Source organism: Chiroxiphia lanceolata, chromosome 25, assembly GCF_009829145.1.
Source record: "Chiroxiphia lanceolata isolate bChiLan1 chromosome 25, bChiLan1.pri, whole genome shotgun sequence".
Taxonomy (NCBI): Eukaryota; Metazoa; Chordata; class Aves; order Passeriformes; family Pipridae; genus Chiroxiphia; species Chiroxiphia lanceolata.
The window spans coordinates 4,930,448-4,951,606 of record NC_045661.1 but is presented as its reverse complement, the minus strand read 5'-3'; the positions used below and the strand labels follow the sequence as shown (position 1 = coordinate 4,951,606).

At 53.1% G+C, this 21,159-nt stretch overlaps 2 protein-coding genes across 2 annotated transcripts in view; both read right to left on the bottom strand.

Moving 5' to 3' along the window:
* CACNA1S (calcium voltage-gated channel subunit alpha1 S) overlaps positions 1-12,590 on the bottom strand; it is a 42,576-nt gene extending 29,986 nt beyond the window's left edge. The window contains 6 exon segments of the mRNA XM_032710372.1: positions 519-724; positions 933-1,085; positions 1,671-1,804; positions 2,267-2,406; positions 8,725-8,830; positions 12,386-12,590. Of these exon segments, the coding sequence (XP_032566263.1) occupies positions 519-724; positions 933-1,085; positions 1,671-1,804; positions 2,267-2,406; positions 8,725-8,830; positions 12,386-12,546 (900 nt within the window). The 5' untranslated portion in view covers positions 12,547-12,590.
* A 3,110-nt stretch (positions 12,591-15,700) lies between these two features.
* On the bottom strand, positions 15,701-18,064 carry LYZ (lysozyme). The gene is made up of 4 exons (XM_032710594.1): positions 17,869-18,064; positions 17,366-17,524; positions 17,048-17,126; positions 15,701-16,688 (listed from the first exon to the last, which is right to left on the bottom strand). Exons 1-4 carry the CDS (start codon positions 18,023-18,025, stop codon positions 16,628-16,630), a joined length of 456 nt encoding a protein of 151 aa, XP_032566485.1. The 5' UTR covers positions 18,026-18,064; the 3' UTR covers positions 15,701-16,627.
* Positions 18,065-21,159: the final 3,095 nt, after the last annotated feature.

Sequence of the window (21,159 nt, the reverse complement as noted above, 5' to 3'; positions counted from 1 at the left end):
TCAATAGCCTCTGTGGTCTTTGCCCCTCTGAAGGGAGTTCATGGGATGGGTGGCACACAAACCTGGCTCTGAGCCCTGGCTGCTTAGAACTCTGTATCTGGTTTTAGCAGAGGTAAAGCCAGACCCAAGCATTTGGGGAGCAGATTTAAACATCAGCCCCAAGCCCAAGCCTCAGCACAACAGTCTCCCAAGGACTGCAAAACATGGGGCTTTGCTGGAGGGGCACCCACCAGTCTTTGCTGTGCCTGGCCCACAGCCCTTCACAAAGGTGGGACCTGGGCACTCTCCTGTCCACCTGAACAGCAAGGACAGCTTAGGCAGCGCCTGCAGGGATGCAGAGACATGCCTGGTGTGTTCTGGGGTGTGCATCACAGCAAGAAGGTTGGTGGGGCAGGTTGTCTTTCACTGGCAGGGAGTCTGAGCCCTGCCATGAGGTCCAGGAGGGCACTCCCTGCCCTGAGGCAAGACCAGCATCGGCTCTGCCAAGCTGAGCACCGAGCGCAAGCACTGGAGCCTACCCAGTAGAGGACTTCAGTCCATCCCTCCATGGTGATGCACTGGTAGACAGTGAGCATGGCAAAGCCGAAGTTGTCGAAGTGTGTGATGCCGTTGTTGGGCCCTGGCCAGCCGCCGCGGCACTCGGTGCCGTTGATGGAGCAGTGCCGCCCGTGGCCGGAGCTGGTGCACGGGGCTGGCTTCTCTGAGCCCACCGTGGCAATCACATCTGAGGGGCAAAGCCACGGTGTGAGCAGCAGGGCAGGCCAAACAGAGCAGCCTCCACCCACCCCACACCCCGCCTCCAGCAGCAGCCTGCCAAAAGGGGCCCATTGCACCAGCCCCTCACAGTCAGCTGGGTGCTGTATCAAACATCCTTCAGTCCCACCAGCCACACAGAGACATCTCTGCCACATTTCCCCCCGACACAGCTCCACCTGTCCCGAGGTAGTAGCAGGTCTTGTGCATCCTGCCCTTGAAGAGCTCCTGCCCGACGATGGCATAGATGATGATCATGAAGAGGACCAGCAAGGCAATGTGGAGCAGGGGCACCACGGCCTTGATGATGGAGTTCAGGACGACCTGAAGGCCTGCAACAGCAGAAGGGAGAGGAGGTCAACGACTTCCTAAACAGCTTTGTGTGCACCTTGCATCCCTGCCAGCCCCACTGACAAGCAGCCTTTGAAATGCCCCGTGCCAAGGGAAGAGCAGCACTGGTGGTGTGGGACTGACATCTCTGAAGGAAGAAATCCTTTCTCTACCCACCATGCAAGCACGTGGAAGAGCTCAGCAGAGCCAGATAGTGCTAGAGGCTGCTTCATGCCCCTCCATTTGTTCTGCTGCACTCATCCAGGCTGTACTCACAGGATTTACAGAAGAAGGAGATCCCTGCCCTGAGAAACTAGAGCAATGTCCTGACCCCTTTCACACCATCATCCAAAGGTGCTGACACTGAGGCCATGGAGGCAGCTAGATGTGTGCCAACCTGCAGATCCCCAGGGTTGACAACTGCCAGCCGTAGGGACGAGCAAGAACCTGTGGCTCCTCTACACCTGCTTTGTGGGTGGGCTTGATCCAGCAACAAGAAGAAGCCCATCCCTTGGCTCCCCCACCCTGGCCAGGGGTTCCATCCACCCTCCAGCCCTTCCTGACGGCAGGGCACACCCAGCACCCACTGGGCACTCCGGACACCAGGCGCAGGGGTCTCAGCACACGGAACGCTCGCAGCGCCTTCACGTCAAAGCCGCCTTTGCCCCCCGAAGTCCCTCCCTGCTTCGCATTGACCTGCTCCAGGGTCATGGTGACGAGCCTGAAAGAGCCAGGGCACGGGGAAGGAAGGAGGAGAAGCAGAAGAAAGGACGGGGAAAAAGAGAAGGGCATGAGAATAGACACCAAGAAATCTGAGCCAGAGGATTTAGAGTCCCAGATGCGCTCAGCCTCAGCCAGGGAGCAAGTCCAAGTCCAGCTCCCAGGCACAGCTCCACTGCTGAGAGCTGGGGCCCTCCCACCCCCTGTGTGCAAACCCTGGAGGACCCCATGCCACCCCCATTCTCCAGGGCAAGGAGATCTAAGAGGCATGAAGGAGTCAGACAGGAAGAAACAGGAGTTAGAGAGGATTCCAGTGGATGTCAGGGCAGGAAAAGGGGAGAAGGCCATGAGCTGAGTCGAGGAGTTGCCCCCTGCAGCCATTAGAAAAAATGATGTCCCTGATGGGCTGTGAAACAGGCCTGACACAAGCTGAACAAGCAGCAGCCTCCCATCTTTCCCTTACCCTAGAGTGATGATGGAAAAGTCAAGCACATTCCAGCCGTTCCGGAGATAGGCATCCGTGTGGAACAGAAAGCCATAGGCGATTATCTTGAGCATCGCCTCGATGGCAAAGAAGATCAGGAAGGCGTATTCGATCTTCTCCTGGGGATTGCAAAGGCAGGCAGGAGAGGATGCTCCATTAGAGCAGACTGTCACCTCCCCTGGTGTCCCCACCGTGCACGGCCTGACTCTGGATCAGTCCCTGCTGCCAACCCGTCTGTGATCCCCCGTGGCTGCCCTGGGCAGGAGGGGTGGCATGCTGTGTCACCACATGCCACTTCCTGGCCTGCAGCACCATCCCCTCACCCTGCAATGGCCCCCTGCCAGGACCCTGCCCCACAGCTGTGGGTACCCATTCTTACAGACTGCTCCAGCACAGCCACCGCTTCCCAACCCCGCACCCAAAGGTGCCTGGCCCAGGGCACTGCTCCTCTCTGGCTCTCCTCCCTGCTACTCACCCTCCCACTCCACCACAACCTTCCTCCTGCAGGCAGCACTGACACCTTCTCCTCATCCTCTCCAGCTGAGGGCTTGCTGGCTCTGTCCTGAAGACCTCACACAGTCCCCATGGGACACGCCAGGCTTCCCTTGTGCCTGGGGTCTTAGGGAAGCTCCCAGGGAATTGAGGCCAGACATTTGCCTGGCAAAGTGAGCTGCTAGAAATGGGCCTGGGGACTCACTGGGTAGAGGTGCTGCACCCCCTTCCAGGCAGGACCTGGCACCCCCACTGCAGACACAGAGCCAGGACAGCTCATGTGTCCCTGGAGTGCAGCCAAGAGCTGCCTGTGCCCATCTGGCTCTGCCTGTCACTGCCATCACTGCCCTTGCTGCCAGTGGCTGGGATTAAAAGCCCTCAGAAGCAGCCAGTTGCATAAAGCTATTTATATTTCTGATGTTCCATGGTCTCTCTCTTCAGCCTACACCCCCTGGAGGGCAAGGAGCATCTCTGCTTGGACTCTCCAGGGAATTGCCTCCAGAAAGGCAGAAACATGTCTTAGACCAAAGGAGGACTGGGTCTCCCCTGGGGAATGCTGCAGGGCTGCAAACACACCTTCTTCCCAGGGTCCCCATGCCCTGCCAAATGGGAAAACTTCTTAAGAAGCTGGAGTCAGGGCTCAGACAGAAGCATTACTTGCTCAATTAACATACTCAAAAGCAGTGGCTGTGCCAAGTGTCCCCATATGACTGTCACCCACACCTTTGGATCTGAGGGCAGCCATGGGAAGAGCAAAGACCTTGGCACTGCCTCTGTCTTTAAGGTTTTCACTAGGGCAACTCAACACTGCTCACCTCCCACCCTTATCAATGACAGATGCCACCTAGGCTGTTCCCCAAAGCCTGCCCTTGCAATCCCATGCAAACACAACTGTCATGAGCATCATTTCAGGTACAGAGAGGCTGCAGAGCCACTCCAGCAGCCACTGCTGTGGTGGGGTGTCTCCCCAGCTGCAAACAGAGGAGGAGAAACAGAGAAGCTCACTGCAAGCTCACTGCTCACTGCAAGCTACAGCTGCTGAGACTGCTGAGTGCCAGGATCCAGCACTGCAAAAGCCAATCCCATGCCCTGATTTTCCAGCAGGACAGACTCAGGCTCCAGGGTCTCTGATATCAGGATCTTCCTCTGAAAACCCCTTGCCCAGAATCAGAAGGTGACTTGCTATTCCTTAGAGGGTCTCTTTGAGAAGCCCATGGCTTTGGCCAGCTCCAAGGGTATTTGCCCACCAGGTCCAGGCAGCAAGGTTCAAACCTGGGCCAGGGAAGAGCCAGCAGGCAGCTCTCTGCCCCTGGCCATGCCCCCCCAGCCTGGGAGGAGGCATAATGGTTTATTCCCTCATGGCACCAGCTCAATGCTGTGCTCTGCAGACACAGCCACATCCATGGAGCTGGATTATCCTGATCTGTCCTGCTGGGGCAGCCCTTCTAGTACAAGGAAAACTCTTGACATGGCCAGTAGGAAAGTTCTATACAGCAATGGAGGGATCCCCATCACTTGTTCTACAGTTGTGGGCCCAGTTCCCCCAGCTTATCTGGCTGTAAAGTGGGCATTGGTGTCATCAGAGCAAGAGGAGCCAGGCTCCAGGAAGACACTCCACTGGCATCTTCATCAGTGGGCTGAGGTGGTGCAGCCTTTCAGTGGGACAGGTCGTGGCAAACACTCTCTGGATTCTCCAAGTGTTATGTGCAGCTGCAGACCTCAGAGAATCACAGAATCACAGACTAGTTTGGATTGGAAGGGACCTTTACAGGTCACCTAGTCCAACCCCCTGCCACAGGTAGGGACACCTTCCATTAGTCCAGGTTGCTCAGGGCCCTGTCCAACATGGCCTTGAACAATTCCAGGGATGGAGCAGCCACAGCTTTTCTGGGCAACCTGTGCCAGGGCCTCACTATCCTCAGTGTATAAAATTTTTTTCTTATATAATCTAAATCCACCCTCCTTCAGTTTAAAACCATCACCCCCTATCCTATTGCAACAGACTCTACTAAAAAGTTTGTCCCCATCTTTCTTATAAGCCCCCTCCAAGCACTGGAAGGCTGCAATATGTCTTCTCCTCAGAACCTTCTCTTCTCCAGGCTGAACACCCACAGCTCTCCCAGCCTGTCTCCACAGCAGAGGGGCTCCAGCCCTTGGAGCATCCTTGTGGCCTTCTCTGGACCCACTCCAACAGGTCACAATGTCCTTCCTGTGCTGGGAACTCCAGAGCTGGAGGCAGCACTGCAAGGTGGGGTCCCACCTGAGCAGGGCATTCAGGAGGAGTGAGTGGTGAGCTCTGCTGGCCCCCCTAAAGGGTGAGATGAGAGGAGCCTTCAGGCTCATCTGCCTACCCAAAATGCCAGGGTGACCACAGAGGTGGCAAAGCCACAAGCTGGGCAGGGTGCCAGCCCTTGCCAGCGGCCCCATCCCAGAATGAGGAGGAGGACAGAGGCAAGGGCAGCTCATACAGAGGAATCTGCACCCCTCCAGGTGCCAGGTACCTGAGCAGCAGCAGTTTCTCTGGTCCCACACATCGAGTCAGTGCACGCAGATGCACAGGCAGTGGCCTGTTCTCACAGCTGTTAGAGGACTCCAGGAGTTCAAGGGTGACCCCAGGCTCTAGGAAAGCCACCTGCAATCAGGACTGTCCTGCAACAAGTGTCCTGTGCCAGCCTCTGGGCACAGACCCCAACAGCTCTTCAAAGCCAGCACTGGACCAGCAATCTCTGCTCAAGGACTGTGGGGCTGCCCAAACATTGCTGTTTTCAGTGCTCATGAGACAGTCCTGGAGTGACACATTCCACAGGGCTCTCAGGCAGTCACAGCCCTCCAGAGCAGGTGGAGGGGTGGGACTCCTGACCCCACATCAGATGCCCTTATTCCCATGGGCCTGATTCCCTGAACTGTGCCTGAGACTGTGTTCAGAAATTCCTTAATCCCAGGGCTGAGATACAACCCAAAATGGTGGGATTTTCAGAAGCATACTCCTTGACATCAAACATCCATTCTCCCTAAACATAAAGCCATTATCTTTAATGGCTTTAATACCAGCAGAGTGCCTATGGAGAGGCCATTACCTGTGTTATCTAAATTGTCTTCTTGACAGCCTGAGCTCCAGCTCTGTCCCCCACTCACTGGGCCCCATGTCCTACCTGATACTCTTATAAATCCCGTGGGACTCAGTACAGCTGCTTTGGGTGCTCTGAAAGGGTGGCCTCCCCCTGAGCAGTCACCCTTGGGTCACACTAGTGGGGAAAACCTTAAACTGAAAAGAGAGTTGGCTTTAAACTGACAGAGAATAGGTTTAAATTAAATATTAGGAAGAAATTCTTCCCTGTGGGGGTGGTGAGGCCCTGGCACAGGTTGCCCAGAGAAGCTGTGGCTGCCCCATCCCTGGAAGTGTCCAAGGCCAGGTTGGATGGGGCTTGGAGCAACCTGGGCTAGGGGAAGGTGTCCCTGCCCATGGCAGGGGTGGAATGAGATGAGCTTTAAGGTCTCTTCCAACAGAAACCATCCTATAATTTTATGATTCTGTGAAAACCAGCTATTTCAGTGTGTCAATCACCACCCAGGAGGGGACCAACTGCCCTGGGAGACAAACTCTGCTCTAAATTTGCCTTGATTTCTCCACTGTCCATAAACAGAGGACAGGCAACCAGCCCACATGCAGACATCTGTGTTTTCTTGGGTGAATCCCCCTGAATAACCTACTTTGCTAAACACACTGTGAACCTGCTTGCTCCTGCAGCAAGGCTGCCAGTGAAAAACAGTGAGATTTGAAACTCACTGATAATTCTGGAAACTCAAGTAAAAGTGAAAACAAATGGTGTGAATTACTGAACAAGTCAAAAAGTCAAAATAATTTCATTGAGGTTGAAGAAAATATTTTGATTCCTTTAAAAAGAGACAAAATTAGGTGAAAACAGCATTACGAAAAAAAAAAAATCTTCTGGATCAGGAGAAATCTAATCTAAAAAGAATAATAATGAAATATGTTGAAATTAAACAACTGTATTTCTTCCAGGATAAAGAAAAATGGATTCTTAGAACATTTACAGATTATTAAATATCATTTTTTTAACACCCCAAAGTGAATTCTGGTTAACCAAGCTTTCATGAGACTAATTCTAAACCTAGTGTAAACTCTGTTTGCAAATCTTCCCTTGCTGGCCGTGGAAAGACAGAGCTGCCACATTTTCCAACCTTGCAGGAAGGAAGTGGCAGCAGAGGTCTCCCAGGAATCCCCTTTCCTGAAACTGCTTGCTGGCCCCTCAGCTTTAGCCCCAGTCCTGCTCTACACAAACATCATGGGGCAATGTCCTCACTGCCCTGACTCAGTTTTCCCTCACACATTTTGCCTCCTCAATGATTTCAGGGTCTTTATATAAACTCGACCCTCTCCAGAGAGGATTGGGCAACAGAGACAATTAAAAAAGGGTCAGGGAGAGATTAAATGCATCACAGCACCTCTCTGCTGCAGGAAAAATGCCTTAACAAGCCTTTGCTCACTCCCTGCAGGCCCGTGCCAAGCACAGCCCCAGGTGATGGGGCTCAGCTCTCAGCTGGGTTTGCTCATACAAAGCCACCAGAACTTGGTGACAAAGGGACACACACAAGCAGGGATGAAAGAAGAGCAGCCTGGGGCTGCCAGGCTCCTGATACCAAGGGCTGTTGGCATGGCAACAGGCTGAAAAATCCCCCAATAGGGTATAGCATGAGTAATCTAATACACAGTAAGTAGAAATAGAAGGAATTTCATTTACACATGGCAGTGCTCAGTCCTTTCCCACCTGTCTCACACTCATGGAAAAGGCTGTTGGTCCTTGGGCAGCATCAGCCCCTGTCTGGGAGCCCTGTGAGGCCAATGCCACTCCATCCCCCTGCCATGCCACAGTGCCCCCCATGCTGGGCTTCCCCAGCTCTGCCCTCACACGTGCCTGGTCTGAGCCACATTCCAAACTCTCCCCATCCCCACTGTCCCCATCTCCTGCTTCCCGTGGTCAACCTGCCACAGCTTTGCTTTGCCTCTTTAACCTCTCACCTGAGGTAACTGCACCTTCCAAACCATGTTATGCCCCCTTGGCCAGCAAAACCAGTGTCCCTCAGTCCACAGGGATTAGGGAAGATGGTCAGACAGGCCAGGAGGATGAAAGAACACCCCAGGAATTAACCCTCCACGGGGATTTACCCTGAGGAGTCCCAAAACCAGCAGGAGAGGACATTTCATTAAAAAGGTGCATTTAGATGTTTTGATTCAGTCATCAAACTCAGTCTCTCAATGGAAATCAATGTGGATTGAATCACAGTGGGGATCTGAAGAGTGGAAAGGGCTGGCAAATCAAAAATAGAGCAAACTATTGATTTGTACCACATCAAAACAACATATTCCAGGCAAACTGGAGTGACTGAGGAAAAAACCAGAATAATGATTGCAAAGGAGTGACCTTTCTGCTTAACAGAAATGTTTTTTTTCCCTCATAAAGTAACAAAACTAAAATATAGTTTTGAAAGGAAAGGTCAGAAAAATTTATCCCATAAATGCTGAAACAAACCATCTGAGCCTTTCTGGAACAGGGTGTTTCCTTTTCAAAGTGCCACGATGAAAAACAGAGGGAATTTTTTTCTTTCACTGGCATCAATTCTTCCTTCCTCTGCACTTCACTCCCCCACCTGCTGCCTTTGATCTCAACCCAGAGGTGGTTTCAGCCCCTCTGAAAACCCATTTTTCAGTCACTTCTCCCCCCCCCCCCCCCCCACTGCCTCCCTCTGACTCTGCAGCAGCTCTGGCTGGACCAGCACTGTCTGACTGCAGCCCCAGGTGCCCTCACCACAGGTATTGCCCACCTTGCACCCACGTCACAGCAAGAGACCAGCCCTGCAGAGCCTGCAAAGCCCTCAAAAGGATCCCTCAGCTGCCCAGGACAGTGGAAAGGGCTCTCCCTTACCAGGCTGGAGTTGGCGACGTTGGTGTCATCCTCAGGCATGGGCAGGTAAATGGCCAGGGCAACACAGTTGGCAAAGATGGTGAGGAGGATGATGATCTCGAAGGGTCTGAGAGGGAGTGTTAAGGAGTGGAGGCAGGAAAGAAACAGCAGGTGTAACCCTGCCCCTGCCCTGCCTGGGGTGTGTGGGGATCCGACCTCTCCTGGGGCAGAGCACAGAGGGAGCACTCAGAGCTCACCCTCGGCTGAGACCTCACCCTTGGGTGCTGCAGGGCTGGGACACAGCACAGAGGGGCAGCTTTGGCACGGGACACACGGGGAGGGAGCACAAACCAAAAGGCTGCACTGGAGGAATAACAAAGGGATGGGAGAGCTGGCAGCTTCCCCCTCCTCACCCTTCAATAAATCATCCTGAAGGGTCAGGACCCTTTTGCATAATGTAGGCCCTGAACCAAAGCATCCCCCTCTGGAGCGTGCTGGCCCTGGCTCCCTCTGCACTCAGCATCCACGAGGGAGACACTGCTGAGCAGCACCTGCTGCTCAGGTCTCAGGTGGGCTCTGTGTCCCTGACTGGCAGGTATCTAGGGGCAGGGTCTCCTCCAGCAGAACACCCCCAGGTGTCCCTACAGTCTCACTGCACCAGTGCAGGCAGTGCTGTCCCTAGGAATGCCAGGGGCTGGGAGTGAACAGTGCTCAGCCTGAAGACTGTGCCACTCCCTTCAAGGTGGAACTGTGCTGTTTGGGCCCCATGACATCTCAGAACAAGTGGGGTGACTTGCTATTTCCCTGTGAAGACCCTGGGACTTGGTCACTCCCAGGCTCCTGCTGCTGTCACTGCTCTGCTTGGGCCACTGAAACCTCATGGTCAAGCTCCAGCTACCACCTTCCTGAAGCCCCTAAAGAGCTCAAACTCTGGCTTCAGAACTTTATTTCAGCCAGACTCTCACCCCAGGGACCCCCACTTTCTGTTCCCTCCAGGATCCTTCCCTGAGGCCTGCCTTGGGCTGTGGTGGCCACACCACTGTCCAATCCAGCATCACAGGGCAGGGGGCACCTGGGGGAGCATTCTATCCATACCAGCCTGCTGAGCTGGCTGAGTGCTGTCAGGTGTCACCCCAGGCTTTTTTCCTTTTTTGAACCCTTCTATCCATCAACCTGATGACACTTTAAAAACTGAAGTCAGATGGAAAAGCTGTTCCCCTTTGTGTTCCAGGCACTGGGGCAGAGCCCAGGGGTTGGAAGGTTCCCTGCCTGCTCTCCTTGAAGGGTGACCTCGATTGTAACTGGAGCTGGAATCCACTTGCTGCTTATGACTCTGTGAGTCTGGCACTGTTATTAGATAGAAATGCAGTGGGACAGATTTAACCAAAAAAAGAAGCATGTAGTGTCACCAGGCACAGTGTCTCTGCCTCCTGCCACTGAGCCAGAGCCTCAGCATCCTCATCTACTTGTCCTGCAATCTCATTTCTTCCTCTCCAACAGTCTCCCACCACAAAGCATTCAAGGGTCCCCATATCTCCCTTGCAGAGGGAATTAGGCCTTAGTGTCTTGCAGCTCTGTGGTCCCTCAGGGTCTCCAGACTCCTCACCCATCTGCCTTGAAGTCCTCCTGGTTGCAAAATGACCTGGAATTCCAGGGTGACATCACATGTCCCAGTAACTGTCGAGTTGCTGGACCAGCTATTGTGCACACAATACCCATTAAGTCGCAGAACACACAGATTTCTTGTTCTAACAAACATGTTTTTTGAGATGTGAGCAAATTTCAGCATAAAACCCACTCTGCTTCAAGCCAGTCTGGCTTTCACCCACCCTGGGCTGAGTGGAGAGACACTCCCTGCCCTCCAACTGCCTGAAAAAGACCCTGTCCCACTGCTGTGGCTCAGCTTTGTGCTCTGACAGCAGCAGCTATTCAGCAGCAATGGCTGAACACAGGGGCCAGGTATCCCAGAGAAGATGGTCACAGCTAATCTCCCCTTGGCAGCCTGCCTGCCCCGCAGACCAGAACAACCCCCAGGAACTGGAACGACCCTGTCGTGCCTCGCACACCTGATCCCTGAGCGAGGGCAGCCAGGTGATCAGGGTATAAATACAGCCAAGGCCCTGGAGAAACCTGATTCCCTGGGCCATTTGTCCTGCACAGGTCAGAACCACCTGCACAAGCCACCTTTCTGGTGGGGCACCCACCTCTCCCCTCCCCTCTCCCCTTCCAGAGCACTGATGTGGGAAAGACCCCCACTGTGCTATGCGCTGGCTCTGGTACGTGCTGGCCCAGGGGGAGGAATGTGTTGGACCACGCTGGAAGATGTAAGTCCTATTTCCAGCTCTTCCCCTGCCACTTGGGAGGATGGAGAAGTTTCTTCCCTACTCAGTGCCTATTTAAGACACAGGCACAGTTCCCTTCCATGGGCTCGTAGAACAGCCCAGTTCTTTTTCTAGAGAAACAGAAAATGAGAATTCCCCAATTTTGGCTCTGCTCTCGCTCCTTTGAAGGACAGAGAGTGCCTTTGCAGTAAAGGAACAAGGGCTCAAACTGCAGCACCAGCAGAGCTGTGAGCATGCCCTCATACCTGCCAGCCACTCCCTGGGCATGGTTTTGGTGTCCCCATGGCACTGTGTGCACAGTAACACAGCCAGCCTAAGGTGACCAAGCCACCTCCAAGAGGAGTAAAGCCTGGCCAGGGCTGGGATCATCCCACCAAGGCCAGGAACACACAGATAAGTTTCAGCAACTGAAATGAGAAAATCATGGTGGAAGAACTTGATTCCATTTCCCAGAGCCCAAATGTTTTGCTGAAATCAAAGTGTTTCATTTCTCATTCTCTTCCCTTACATAAAATATAGGTGAACAAAGCAATAGTTCCTGGATGCATGGCAGAAATATGGCATTTTGGTATTTCTGAGCTACAATGCCCCAGTGAAAAGATCAAAGAGCAACACCCAAACCCCATCCCTCCATGAGGTCAAAGACACACAGAGGGACCCTCCCTCTGAGCAGTATCACCCACAAAGCCTTCACCCTGTGACAGGAGTGCCAGGGAGGAGGATGGGAAGGGGAGCTGAGAGGGCAACAGTGTCAGCAAGGATATGGGGGACACTGGCCAGGCCCCCCTCAGTGCAGAGCACAGCTGTGGGATCAGGCAGGAGGTGACACACACAAAGAGCCATCCCAAGCAACCTTCCATGGTCTTGTTACCCACCCCAAACCTCTCTCCCCGGGTGACCTGTTGTCTCCAGCTCCACCCTCAGCTCCCCCAGCCTGACCCCATCCCCACCCCAGGATGGGCACTGTGCCCCCTCCTCACACACCAAGTGCCCTCCCCTCTCAGCGAGCTGTCCCGTTTCTCCCCAGCACACAGCGTGTTCTCTCCCTTCTCCCCAGGCTGTCCCTGCCTGTCCCTGCACCACCCCATCGAAGGTCCCCACGGCCTGATCCACTCCTCAGCCCCAGCTCTCCCCACCAGCCTATTCATGCCCCAGTTTGCACAGCCAACACATCCCACCAGGGCTCCCTGAGTGCCTCACTGCCTTTCACAGACCTGATGAGACACCCAGCACGGGCTTGAAGCAGGTTGACAGCTCTCCTGACCCCCAGCACCCACACCCAGCCCTGCTCCCAGGCACACACACACATGTGCTCCCAGGTGCCTGCAGCCAGAGGATACTTCCACTCCACGATGCTGATGCAGGCCTTCCGCAGGGGGTTCTCCAGGGTCAGGCAGAACAGAGCCCTGGGTGGCCGAGGGGCTACTGGTGGCACCGGCTTCTTGGACTTCTCCTTCTGCTGCCTCTTCCTCACGTCATCCTGGGGAGAAGCAGGCTCCATGGTGTTGCTCCCCCCACCGTTTTCCCCTCCTGCCCCACGGCCAAGCCCCTCTTCCTCAGGTCCCAGCCAGCTGGAGCTCTGCTGGGTCCCCGTCCCCTCCGTGCAGCGGGGCAGGCGGTGGGGGACTGGGGGCTGGAGCCTGCACTCGCATGTCCAAACACACAAAGCACCAGGTTAAATTTAGATCCCGGCCTGGCTCTGGGTGCTGTCCCAGCTCCTGAGGCAGCAGAAGGGCCCCTGCAGCTGTTGCCTCTTTACCCAACACATGGGGAGCTGGGCGAGTGCTTCGCGTGCCGCTGCCTGGGCTGGGGGTGGGACGGGCTGCCCAGCGCTGGGCACACGGTCTTTGAGAGAAAAGTGGTGTCCCAGGTCAGCTCTCTCCCCAGTTCCCCTGGCTTTCCTGGCCTGCACTGGGAAGCACTGTGCATTTACTGAGTCACACTATTCAGGGTGAGATGGAGAACCCAGCTCTGGCCAGTTCCCAAAGACAGTTTGCCCCCAGTCCGATCAGCCCCCTCTCTGCAGGATTTCACCTTCACTTGGTGCACGCTGCTCACCTGAGCCCCAGACCATGTGATCACTGGCCTTTGGGGCTGGGTCCATTTCATGACTGAAGATCCCGGTCTCAGAGCTCTAGGAAATCGTGGTAAGTCCAAAAAGTGCTGTGGCTTGTTTTTCTGGAGGCACAGAGGAAACCCTTGGCTGACACCGGTCACTCAAACAACCCCTTGCTCAGCCTTACAGAGGTAAGTCCTGCAACAGGGATTGGAGGATGCCAGGGGAATGGAGGAACCCCACAAGCCTGGGCTGGATTGTGTCCTGGCAAGTCAAGCTGGGTTTGGGAAAGACCAACTGGATGAATGGTATGAATAGGTATGGTAACTCCTGAGCTAGGGCAAGGAGAGAGGCAAGTTACCAGCACCTTTCACAGCAGGGGACTGAGGCAGGAGGAAGTGTTGTTCCTGGGGGGTTTCCTGGCGTTTCCTAGACTGTCAGCAAAATAACTGCAGTGATCTAATTACTTACCTTAATGTCCCCCAGTAAATGGTCCTACAGATGTTACAGCGGGTGGGACTGACGGGCTGTGCCCCACTCGACCCCGTGCATCCCAGGGTGCTGCTCCACCCATGGCACCACCTTGTTCACAGCTTCCTCTCCTTTGCTTTGTTCCCCATTCCCTTTGCTCCCCATTCCACCAGGGAGGGAAACGACTTCCCAGGTGTGCAGCCGGCTGTGCCGAGGGCCAGGAGGGAGTGACCAAGGAGTGAGCTGATCCCTGCCCACGGCAGGGAGGTTGCACGGGACAGCAACTCCTGCAGCTGCTCCAGCCAGTTCTGATGCACTTTGGAGGAGGGTGCCCTCGGCTTAAAGGGGTTCACAGAATCACGGAATGGTTTGGGTTGGAAGGAACCCTAAAGATCATCTTGTCCCAACCCCCCTGCCGTGGGCAGGGGCACCTTCCACTAGGGTTAAATTAGCAATATGCCCCCTCCTACACCACTCTTGCATTTTGTGCGAAGTCAAGTCAAATCATTCCTGCTGCGAGGTCCAGCCCCGTCTCCTCGTGAGGCAGGTCCACGTGTGTTCGCACTTCTCCCTTAGCCCTCGTTCCCCCTCTAAACCCCAAGCGAAAGCCAGGAGCCGCATTCCCGCTGCTGCCTGTGCAGAAGAGCCTTTCCCGCAGGGCCGCGGGGCCCATCTAGCGGGGATCTCCAGGAGGAGCATCTGCCCTGGGAAGCCGAGCAGGAGGGCGGGCGAGCGGGGCGCGGGCAGGGGCTGGGGGGGACCCCCGAGGTCCCTCTGATCCCCTCGTGTGCAGCCTCCCCCCTGCGCTAGCACAGGGCTGTGCCGGCACCCACCGACCCGGCTCGGCCCCAGCACACCCGCTGCAGCGCTCCGAGCCCTTCCTACCCACCTCCTGCCTCGGGAAACCTCTCCAGAGCCATCCTCCTCTTCCTCGCACCCTTCCCCCGCCCGCTCCATCACCGCACAGGCACGGCCTTGAGAAGGGTCCCAAAGGCAGGGGCTGACTCCGCCCGAGGTCATCTGCCACCGAGCCGAGCAGAGCCGAGCCCAGCCAAAAACTGCATTCGCCGCTCCCCGTCCCGCTCCGCCCCTCTCCCCGCCCCGCTCTTGTCCCTCTCCCCGCCCCGCCGCCGGTTCCCTCCACGCCCGCTCCTGCCCCTCTCCCCGCCCTGCTCCTGCCCCTCTCTGTCCCGTTCCGGCCCCTCTCCCCGCCCCTCTCCTGCCCCTCTCCCCGCCCCCCGCCAGTTCCCTCCACGCCGGCAGGAGAGGGGCTCCTGCCCTTCTCCCCGCCCCATTTCTGCCCCTCTCCCCGCTCCGCTCTTGCCCCTCTCCCCACCCCACTCTTGTCCCTCTCCCCACCCCGCTCCTGCCCCTCTCCCCACCCCACTCTTGTCCCTCTCCCCACCCCGCTCCTGCCCCTCTCCCACCCCACTCTTGTCCCTCTCTCTGTCCCGTTCCAGCTCCTCTCCCCCCCGCTCCTTCCCCTCTCCCCGCCCCGCTGGGGTAACTGTACAGTCAAGGCTTATGAGGAGCCCCTGAGATGAAGAGGGCACAGGGGAGGGGAGGATGCACCACCCCAGCTGCGCACCTGTGCTCGGCCTCGCTCCTGCCTGGACCGGGGGTTACGGGGCTGCAGGAGGATCCATCAGTCCACAGCAGGAACATGTTTTCATTTGCTGAGAGTTTACTTCCACAACCCCTGGTCTTCTCTTGTTGAGTATGGCCCGTGGAGATGCACATGTGGTCTTCATATTTAGGTAGACAGAAAGCACCCCTTTACCAGGGTTGAACCCACAAACCAAAACCCCTTGTAAGAAGGTTTGCTCAAATCCTGCAGTAGATGGAAATGCCTGCACTGAAGACAGTGACAACGTAAGGTTGTGACTCAAAGGGTTTTTTTGAATTTTCTCAAAAATGTCATGGACAGTATGTAAAATAGCTCTGCCCTGAATTATTTGATGAGGGAATGAAGTCCTTGGGTCGTGGAAGGGGAAAGAGCCACTGCCTGCCCTGTACTTGGGAAGAGGGTCTTCTGGCAAGGCTCCTTTGAGCATTTTTTTTTTTAAGATTCAGCCATCTAAACAAACATGACTTTCATAGTCGGTTTATACATTCACACAGACAGGAGTTTAAGCAACCCTTTATTGCATAAACATCAAAGCAGTCACTGCCTCCCAAAGCAGAAAGCACAAGAACAAATATGGTTTCAGTGACATCACCTTCCATTTGTGCACTGTTCCTGGACCCAGCCTTGTTCTGGGAAAAGGACTCATGAACTAAATGGCAAAACATTTCCCTTTCCCAATAGGCTTTCCAACCCATAGTTTCCTCATAGAGATGCTGCCTGCATTCTAGGTTGTGCTTGATCAGCTTCCTCAAAGGATGACAAGAAAAGCCACATTCAGCTGGGCCAGATGTCCACATTTCAGTACCCTGTCCCTCACACCAGCCAAGAGCAGATGCTCAGGCAAATTTAAGGAACAAGGTTTGTGTTTCATCATAGTTTCTGTTCTCTCTCTGTCAGTGAATTGTACTCCCCACCATAGTCAGTGACTGTCATAGTCATAAGGCAACACAATTCTGCAGGTCTGATACAGCATTCATCAATTTTTGTGTTTTCTCACTTCAGACACTCCAATAAGAAAGGGCAAAAAAATGAAGGAAGGGGAGGGAGGACTGGAGGACGGGAGGGATGAAGGAGAATAAAGAGAATAGAGAAAGACACAAAAAGAGAGAGAAACACTAAACGTTGCAAAGCCCTGTTAGTTAAGGTAACAGAATCTTGAGATGGGATTATGCAAGTAAATGGCTGAAATTCCACCTGTAGTGCCCTGCTGCTAAGCCTTGTTTGTATTAAGCCACCAGCTCTAAGTTCTCTATTTGCATTGCAGCAGTACAAAGGCCTCCCAGGGTCAGTCAGTATAGCCAGCACCCTCTACCTTAATAATATGCTTTTAAGTCCCCACACCCATCCATTTCTGTAGCCTCTGTTCCAAACACTCTCACTCTTCACCTCTGGTGATGCTGAGAAAACAATCGATTCCTGTGGAGTGATTTAGCAACCTTTGACAAAGGAGCTCAGGTTTTTGCCCTGGCAGTGGTTTTTCCAGCCATACCTGGAGAACAAATACATTATGCAATTTGAGGATTGAATAGGTCGTAAAAACAGGCTTGGTTAGTCTTTGAGAGTCTTGGGCGAAGAAAGGTGGGCATGAAAGAATCTAAGGGAGCTGGGGGAAGAGAACAAAAAGGGAGATCTCTGGGAGAGGAGGGAAATTTAGGGAGCTAGAGCAGGTGCTGAAAGTGAGGACTCCTCACTGCTTTCAGCTCTAGGAGAAGGACTGTGCTAACCTTTACCAAATACAGCTTCTCACCATTGCTCCCTCTCCCCCCCCCCCGCCCCCTCAGTTAGTAGCAGGATTTTTTTTATCTCCTTTGCCCACTCTTCCCCAGTGTCCACTGCAAATATCCTTACCAGGGAGTGAGGCCACGAGCCTGTTGGGCAATCTTCTTGGCACACTGAATATCATCCTCAATATTGTCATCTTGCAATTCTGTAGAGAAAGGAGAAAAAGTCAGTGTGGAGGAAAGAGGGCCAGAGGAAGAGCAGGGACAGATTGGCAGAAGGAAAGGTGTTCATCAGGAAGGGAAGGTGGGACACTGAGAAGATGGATGAATAGAAGGACACATGGATAGAAATGCCCGGAGCGGCTGCTGGGCAGGAATCACGGACAGATCAGGTGCTTTCAAGGAGTGGACAAAGAAAGGCTCTTTGTTCTGTCCCACCACTTACTTGAGCAGCTGATATGGCAGGCATTCTTGGCTCCAGCTGTCCTGCCATCGTTACACCAGTACTTGCTGTTGATCTGGAAGATGCCGTAGTCCCTGCTGGGCCCGTTGTCGTTGTACGCCTTGGTGTTGTAGCTGCTCTCGTATTTTATCAGGCACATCCCTGCAGGAGGAGGAGACATCCCACAGGACAACATCAAACTATGCCCAGGGTAAATAAAAGGAAAGAGATGAAAGGATTAAGGATGAGTGAGGTGCTGAAGAAGTAATTAAACTGGTGATATTGTCAGCTTGAGAATTGGATGGGTAAATGCTTGGAAGGATGAAGCTCTGGCTGGGTATTTGTCGTGTAAACTAAACAAGGGAGCACAGAAGGGGATGAGGAAGAGAGATGATGAAGTCAAAGGAATGGAGGGACAGAATAGTGCTGCTGGAACATCACAAAGAAGTTGAGAGGGAGAAGGGTGGTACAGGCAGAGAGGTCCAATGGCAGCTCATTATACTCACAATCAGCAACAGTTTTGCCCACAAAGCCCTCAAATCCATTCCTACGTAGGATCTTCACCATCTCACATCGGGGGATGGTTTTTCCCTGGGTGCCTGGCAGAGCCAGAGCAAGGAAGGCAAGAAGGAAGCTGAGGAACAGCATTGACTTTCTCATCATGCAGTCCACAGCAAGATGTGCAAAGCAACTTGAGCTGTCTGTCTGCCAAGGACTGCCTTTTATTCCTTCTTCCAGGAGGAGGATCAGCTGGCTAAGCAAGCATGACTGGGGAAGTCTGGGCGGTCTTTACAGTAAAAAGCCAATACGGAAGTGGGCCAAACTCCAAAAAATTCCTGGAAGGTGCCAGTAACTCTTTCACTGGTTCTGCAAGGCTGAGGCATTCCACGGACATCCAGCAGTCCTCAGTTTGATATATTCCAAGTATCATGGATCGAGGTTGTGGTTGCCTTGTGTGGGTGTCATGGCTTAACCCAGTACTCTGCTGAGTTACTCAGTCTCTCCCACCTGGTAGGATGGGGGAGAGAATCGGAAGTTTAAAAGTGAGAAAACTGGTGGGTTGAGACACAGACAGATTAATGGGGAAAACAAAAGCCATGCATGCAAACAAAGCAAAATAAATATTTAACACACTTCTTCCCATCAGCAGGAAGATGTTCAGCCACCTCCAGGAAAGCAGGGGCTCCACCAAATATTAACAGTGGCTTGGGAAGACAAACACCACCTCTCCACATGTCCCTCCTTCCTCCTTCTTCCTGAGCTTTATACACTGAGCATGATGCCATATGGGCTGGGCCAGTGGGGGTCAGCTGTCCTGGCTGTGTCCCCCCTTGTCCTGGTTTAGGAATGGTATTCCCCAGTTTAGTACTCCCACTAAAAGACCATGAGCTGCTCCCCTCTCCGCCTCCATGGGAGGCACAAAGGCAAAGATCACGGGTTGAGATAAGAACAATTTATTGGAAACAGCAATGAGATAGAAGATGAACAGTAACAGCAACAATATTAATAACAAAAGTGTGCAAAAGAGAGAGTGATTGACATGCAGAAATGTTCATTGTGGACCATGAACAATGAACAAAGGTGCACAAACTGCAACACTTTTCTGATGAATATGTATATCCTGTCTAATAAATACATTTATGTGTTGAGCCAGGGGTGCTCATTAGGCAGGAGCTCTCTCTCCTGCATCAGGCACCATAATAAAGTAATGCCTGCCTAAGGCTACATTGATCTTAAGGAGTTTCATTCCCTTATTTTGGTGACACAGGGAGCTTTAGGAAACCAGCAAAGGGGTGAAGCAAGTGCAGATGCAGGTGGGTGGGGGGAGGCTGTGAGCAGTGATGAAGCACCAACAACCAGAAATCTGAGGGCAATCAGGAGAGACATCAGAGACTTGGAGCAATTGATGAGGGAGTTTCTATCCAAGATATTGTGTTGGAATTGCTACTTTCCCTCCAGCCACAGAACTAGACGTGTCATCTTAGTGGACAATCAGGTTGCTCAGCCACAAGCTGGCCGTGGTCAATCCATGGTGACTGTTTCAGTCCCCTTCTTGCCCTTCATGTACTTCTGGGAGGATGGAACCATGATCCTCCCATGGCTTGAGGAGAAGGGAACTACCCAGGCAGATGAGGGTTCAACAATGTAGTCCACAAAGGCAGCACAGTGAGCAACAGAAAGAAAAGATTCAATGGGAGTACAGGAAAACTAGCCTAAGAAAAATAACCATACAGGCCACCACATTGCCTGTGGAAAGCTGGGAATTGAGACCATATCCTTCCACAGACCCTTCCAGCTGCTGGGTTTCAGCCATCCCACTCACTGTAGGAATTATACAGACCCCACAAGATTATGGTAGGAGTTACACAGAGGCCACTGCAACAGGGTTTGTCCCTAAATGTGCTTCATAAAAGAATCAGAGAGGGTCCTTCTTCTACTGTGTTTATTATGCAATGGTAGTTACAACTTGAGCTTGGTGCCCTCCAAAGAGAGGCCCTGCTTGTCGACTGCTAAAGGATTTTATAGTCTCTATAGGTCACTTGATTCCTGATGGTACTTCTGCTCATCCAACCCTGTTTGCCATGCCAGGGCTTTTCTCTTCTGATTCCTTCTAGCAGCCTCAGGGCCCCTTTTTGTCTGTTTCTGGAGACATTTTGTTGCCTTTGGTTACATGATATCCCGTAGTTAAAGTTTTACTTGTACTTCCTTATCTACTGCTTACAGTTCTACAGATCAAATAAAGGCTAAAATACAATTCCTGGGGCCTAAGGCTTTATTTATTTTAGTCAATAGTGCTAAGCTATGGAACAAATTAGTCTCTCCCTACACATCCATGGTGAAGGAGTAGAGGTTTCCATGCATTGTGCCATCATCTTAAACCCTGGAATTGTGGCTTCCACTCTCCCTTCCTGGGACAGGACACATATATCACTGTGTCAGGTGTTTAGAAGAGATGGGTTGGAAACAACCAGTCTTGACTCATAGATCATGGAATCTCCTGCCTTGGAAGGGACCCACGAGGATCATCGAGTCCAACTCCTGCAATTCCTGTCCCGCACGGGACCACCACAACGAGTTCACCCTGTGTCTCACAGCTGGGCCTGGTGCTGTGAGCCTGTTTCAGTGCCTGACCACCCTTCTGGGCTCTGGTTCTTCACCCAGAAGGTTCTTCACCCAGAAAATTCTTCACCTGGTTCTTCTGGACAGTTACAGGCATCTTCAGGAGGGGTAGGCAGGGCAGAAAGAGGTCGGGGGGGGTGTGGGGTGTGGCACTTGGCATTGTAGTGATAGAAGGGTTAGAAGGTCTGGAGCTCCCAGTTGGCAATGGCACAGTTGGGAACCTCTGGGTAAGAATCAAGGGGCAAACAAATAATGCAGATGTCATCATGGGACTCTGCTACAGACCTTCCAGCCAGGATGGTGATGCCGAGGTCACTTCCAAGTCAACTGCACTGGCTTCCAAATCAACATCCCAGGCTCTATTTTAGGCCTTGTGCTTTTCAACATCTTCATTAATGACTTGGATGCAGGACCTGAAGGGATGATCCTTGTGGGTCCCTTTCAACAGAGGAGATTCAATGTTTCTGTGATTCCTAATATATTACCTAAAACTCCCCTGACACAGTCCCACATGCATCCCCTAAATCAGCATTGGGTTGCCACACCATTTCCCCCCATTTCCCTTCTTGCCCTTGTAAAGCTCCAGGCTCTTCACATGAGCTCATCGAAGGGTTTTTTACATCAAAAAGACAAAAAGCTTCCAAATCCAATGGATTCATTAAATTCTTTATGCTTCA

Bases quoted from the DNA above. Each gene is read 5' to 3' on its own strand.
- LYZ (XM_032710594.1), bottom strand. From the start codon at position 18,025: ATGATGAGAAAGTCAATGCTGTTCCTCAGCTTCCTTCTTGCCTTCCTT. The intron at 17,127-17,365 runs GTAAGTGGTGGG...CTTTCTCTACAG, and splicing joins CTGCCATATCAGCTGCTCAA to AATTGCAAGATGACAATATT. The intron at 16,689-17,047 runs GTAAGGATATTT...TTTGTTCTCCAG, and splicing joins GCTCGTGGCCTCACTCCCTG to GTATGGCTGGAAAAACCACT.